This window comes from Atta colombica, unplaced genomic scaffold (assembly GCF_001594045.1).
Source record: "Atta colombica isolate Treedump-2 unplaced genomic scaffold, Acol1.0 scaffold155, whole genome shotgun sequence".
NCBI lineage: Eukaryota > Metazoa > Arthropoda > Insecta > Hymenoptera > Formicidae > Atta > Atta colombica.
Genome location: NW_017259245.1, coordinates 556487 through 561603, shown reverse-complemented (window position 1 = coordinate 561603; position 5117 = coordinate 556487). Strand labels below are relative to the sequence as shown.

Genomic DNA, 5117 nt, shown 5'->3' with positions numbered 1-5117 from the left:
AGCCCATTCCTCTATTTTTTAATTTTTTAATTTTTGACATTTTCGAGAATGCGTACAATTTTAATTTGTTATTTAAAATTATCTTTTTATGAATTGTTTTAAAATCTATATAATAAATATATACTCGAACTTAAATTGTCCATAAATTTCATCTTGCACAATGAAAGGAAAGAAAGATTCTTCGGCGTGTTTCGCGAGTCGGATTGGTAAAATATCGAGACTATACCGGAAGTGGCCACCGCTAACAACAAGCGCGATGCGGGAATCCGTGGCCGCGCGATTCGACTATCTTTTACGGGACGAAAGGGGTGGAAAGAAGAGGTAGTTTTCGGGGTACGGGCCGAGGCGAGGAATACGAGAGAAAGGACGACGAAGTTGGGGGTGGCTGGGAAGATAAGGCGAATCAAACCGTAAATAACCGCGAAACGGCGGAAAGGAAAGGGAGCGGGGTGGCGTCAGGGGGGTAGCGAAGGAAGGGACGAGAGTGAGGGGTACGACGCCTCGCCAGCTGCAAAACTCGCCGAGTTTTATAGTTGAATCGCATGACTCCGAATCTCCATACATTCCGCGCCTTCTCCCTTTTGCCGCTCACCCCTTTCTCACCACCATCCTTTTGTCTTTCTGTCTTTCTCTATCCTCCGTCCCTGTACTTTCGTCTTTTTACTCGAATCACCCTTACTCCCCCTTTTTTCGCTTCCCCTCTCCCGGTCATATCTATTTTTATATCGCCATTCTTTTCTCCAAGCCGGCAGCTACCACTTCACCTGCGGATATCTCCACATTGGTAACATCGTGTGCGTATTATGCACATAGGTATACGAGCACGCTGGATGGAGAAAGAGGCGATTAATTCCGTATTCCTAGATACTTTCTAACGTCCGCACGCCAGCCTCATACCTCATGCCACCATCATAGCCTTCATGGTGTTTACGAGCACCGTTTTTCGAGAGGAAGTGAAAAAGAATTGGACGTACGTCCAATATATCTGTGCCGTAGCTTGGAATTATAGTGGCGCTGAATCCAGGTGGAATTTCCGAGAAAAACGCGATGGTTATGCGTCAATCGAACGATGCAAATAATAAAGCGAACTCGCTATACCGATGAAAATAATCGAGCAAAAATTTATTAATTTAATTTTGCCTGAAAAAGAAAATTCAGAATTAATTTTAAATGACTTACAATTTTTCTGGAATGTTTAAAAAAATATTTTTTTATAATATATTTTATTATTGGAATTTTTCGCGACGGTTTTCGTTATCTTTTAAGTTATTTTTAGTTGCAAAATGATTAGTATTAATTATTATAATATACAAATAACGACGATCTTTCATGAAGCGCTATATTTTTTACGTGCAAAACTATTCGACGATATTCAGTCTCAATTTCATGGAGCGCGGAATCGCGGAAGAAATTCTCGCCACAAGTAACTGTGCGTGTGTTATCACACCCGTACATACATGTGTATGTACGTATTATGCGACGAGGGTGCAACTCAGGGTGGAAAGGTGGGCGAAGGTGGTCGTGGGTGGAAAGTGCACGAAGGAGGGTGGAATGCAGACCGAAGTAGGTACTAATGCTAAAAGTTTTAACGAGTTTGAGTGATCGCGGTCGATGTAACCGGAACAATAATAGCAATAGTAATAATCATGCCACTGCTCCGAGGCGGTACCAACTTATCGCGTTGCTCAGTATAAAAGCCTTGCTTGTGTGCGCTTTTGTGTATCTCTCCGACATTCAGGTAGGAATGAAAGGAACGGGGATTGCTTATCAAATTCGTACTTCATCATCGATAATAGATATGATAATAGAAATTAATTCCACACACAAGATTAGTATGATTTTTATTACTAGCATCATATTTTTAATATAATAATAATAATAATAATAATAATAATATCTGAGACGATAAATGATACAAGGGAATTATATGTTTTTCTATTTCGTATATTTTTAAATTAAAATTTTTGTTTAATTATAATTTATGTCATAGTGATTGAATAAAAATATTAGATTATAATTGCTAATAAAGAATATGGAGAACTAGATAAGTACGCATTGAGCAATTAATCTCATGGTGCGACAGTGCGTCGCTCAGCTTTGTCCACAACCTCCATCTTCGACGAAGGATTCAAGGGACGACTTTTCTTCGCGTCAGCCAATGACCGATCGCGTAAGTCGCGCCAAATGGAATCCTCTTCGTCTTCGTCGGCACTTTCTTCGGGCACAGGCAGTGGGATCTGTATCACACATACGCATCACATACACAGGTATAGACAGGTATCCTAAAAGAACGACCGACCGGCGGGCGGTGGCGGAGGACGGAGGACGGAGGTAGAAGGTGCCCGCCTCGGCGAGGGCCGACTAAAGGGTGTATGATTGATCGCGCCATGGCATGCCAGATAATGCAATTTTATTTCATTTGATTCCGCGGGGGTAATTGCTATTTTGGCGGGTCTGCCGCGCCGAACGGCCGACGGAGTGATGTATTGGCGTGGCTCTTTCTTCCTCTGCCCCCCCCCTCCCCCCTCCCCCCTCCCCGACCACCTCTCTGACTTGCCCCCTTCCCTCTCCGTCTCGCGATATATATTAACTCCAGTCAGGATTATTGCTTCGAGGGTGGAAAAGAGCGGATCGATCACGTGCGAAGGAAGATGGAGAATCGTCGGCTCGTTGCTTCCGCCGTCAAAGACCGCGCGGGGCGATAAATCTCGCGTCTTCCTGCCATCTTGTTTTGGAAAGGAGCCTAATCGGCTGTACGATTGATTTAGATCGCCCGATTTACCTCGTTTCACATCGACCTCGTCGTAATACCGTATGCGAAATTGGAGATTCGCGATGATTGCGTTAATGGTTTACACCATGTGTAAATCCTTATCTGAATAGAATTTGTCTCGTATATATCTTTCTTCGTCCCTTAATAATAGATTTTACTGAGAATATTATGATATTTAAAATTAATTCCTGTGTCAACAAATTTGATAAAAATAAAATTGTTATCAAAACTCATAATTCATTCCTTAATTTAAGATTAAAAAAATCAAACATTAATTAATTTATTAATTGAAATTTATTAAGTTTAGCACAAAGGAGTTATAAGTGAATGAAGGAGCGTTAAATACACGCATTTGCAGAAGTTTGTTGCTAATCGCATGAACAAAGCGTCATCTTCAAAATCCTGAGCGCTCTACGCGACGATGTAACCGAAGCTTTCGTCGCAATAAATTCAAAATAATATCCAAAGGCAACGCGACGCGCAGCAGTACCGTGACAACCCAGCGGCGTGTTTCTATTTGACGTCGCGGTGCCGCGGGTGCATGGCGTCGCCGTACAGTTGGTTAGCGTTAATTGTAATGCTTTTTGGTCCATACGCGATTACACGATGAAATAATCCCTCATTTATGAGTTAAGTGGTCTGTGGAACTCAACGGCGCTTCTGATGAAATGTTCACGGTGAGTGTACCACCGCACTGGTTCTGAGGAGAATCGTTGAGGAACGGGAGGAGAGAGAGAGAGAGTGAGAGTGAGAGAGTAAGTGAGTGAGTGAGTGAGTGAGTGAGTGTGAGAGAGAGAGAGAGAGAGAGAGAGAGAGAGAGAGAGAGAGAGAGAAGAGTGAAACGCACGCCGGAGAGAGAGTGTGAGAATGAGAAAAGGGCGGCGGGCGGATGGAGGTCAGGGGGTAGGTAAATGCGCCAACCACGCGACCCTACGGCGATATGGTCCTTTGCTCGTATTATAATTACGTTCTGCCGTCCGTAAAATTGCAAATAATTAAGATTTGGTCGATGTGAGAGCGCGAAACGTAATAATGTCGTGCGGGTTGTTTCACTGCACTTCGTGGCTGCGGAGGGAGCACGATTGTGAGTTGTCGAGATCTTTCTTGCTCATTCAAACGTAATAAACGACATTTGCTTTCACAGTATATACAATATCTATTGGGAAACAATAAATATGTGCTAACTTTTTATCAAAGCAATTTTTATTAAGCTAGCGAGATTTTTCTCTTATAATTTTATAAAGGCACGTTAGTTAAATCGAGCACCTAAGTTTCGCTGATGACTTGAAACTATCTCTCGACAGCACTCGCAACACAATGATATATTGGTAATTAGGACGTTAATAGGCAAAATTACTCGTTTGAGTCAAAGCCAGCAGTGATCTCGCGTCACCGAACAGAAATTACAAACTCTCGCTGTTTGGCGTTGTCGGTCTGTTTCTTAGTTGTTCTGTTTCGATCTCGGTATCATTCTGACGAATGAGACCGCCATTACTCAGTAATTTGAGATCATCCACGATAGACATCAGAAGAACCAAAAATTTACTTAGCCATCGTATATGAATAAATACGAATATAATTAGCCTCGAGGCCATTTCAGGGGAAACAATACAACATACAAATCCGTGCATTCTTGCGTGAAAAAGGGGTGAACCGAGAAAAAAGCCTGGTGCATCGTGAAAGGAAAGATGTATTTTGAGTTTAAAATTGATGTATTTTGAGTTTGATAAAGCATACTTGTACTTGTTTAACTTTAAACAAAGAATACTTGTAATTGTTAAATAGCGGATATAATTCTTAGGTCATGCAAAAGATGTATACGTATGCGTGCGGTGTCATGTACTCACGTGATGACAATTTGATCGATCGTTGGCAGAATTATATTTTTTTTATGCTAGAAAGTATTTAATTATGTGTTATACTCATTATATCATTATATCATTATATATGCAGTAACATTACCGCACGAAAAAAATCTGAATACTTTGTGCCGACAAATAATTATTTCGTGAACGCAAAGGCTACTGTGCAAGCTTGCTTCAAAGTGATAAGAACCGAATTAAAGTTACATACAAATTAACTCGATAATGCATACGTGAAGCAACGCGTTCTCGCAACATTCGCCGATGCCGAAGCGCAAGGTGAAAGCCTCCCCCCTACACTCTGTTATGGCAACTTTTTTTCCAACCTTTTTCCCTTTGACTTCTCCGCTGTGCTTTTCTTCTCTCTTTCTTCTCGAAGCGTGAGATCGTCCTGCGCAAATTGGCCGTGGCTTTTTTAATTTACACTCATTCTGCACTGCAATCGCCTTTGTCGTTCCTCTGTACTGCGACAAGTCGATGGG

At 41.8% G+C, this 5117-nt stretch overlaps 1 protein-coding gene across 1 annotated transcript in view; it reads left to right on the top strand.

Annotated features, from left to right (window-relative positions):
- The first annotated feature begins 2071 nt into the window (after window positions 1-2071).
- The window catches only part of LOC108685673 (rho GTPase-activating protein gacJ-like), a 7779-nt gene continuing 4733 nt past the window's right edge, over window positions 2072-5117 (top strand). Inside the window, exon 1 of the mRNA XM_018190568.1 lies at window positions 2072-2267. Within this exon, the coding sequence (XP_018046057.1) occupies window positions 2072-2267 (196 nt within the window). The remainder of the gene's footprint in view (window positions 2268-5117) is intronic.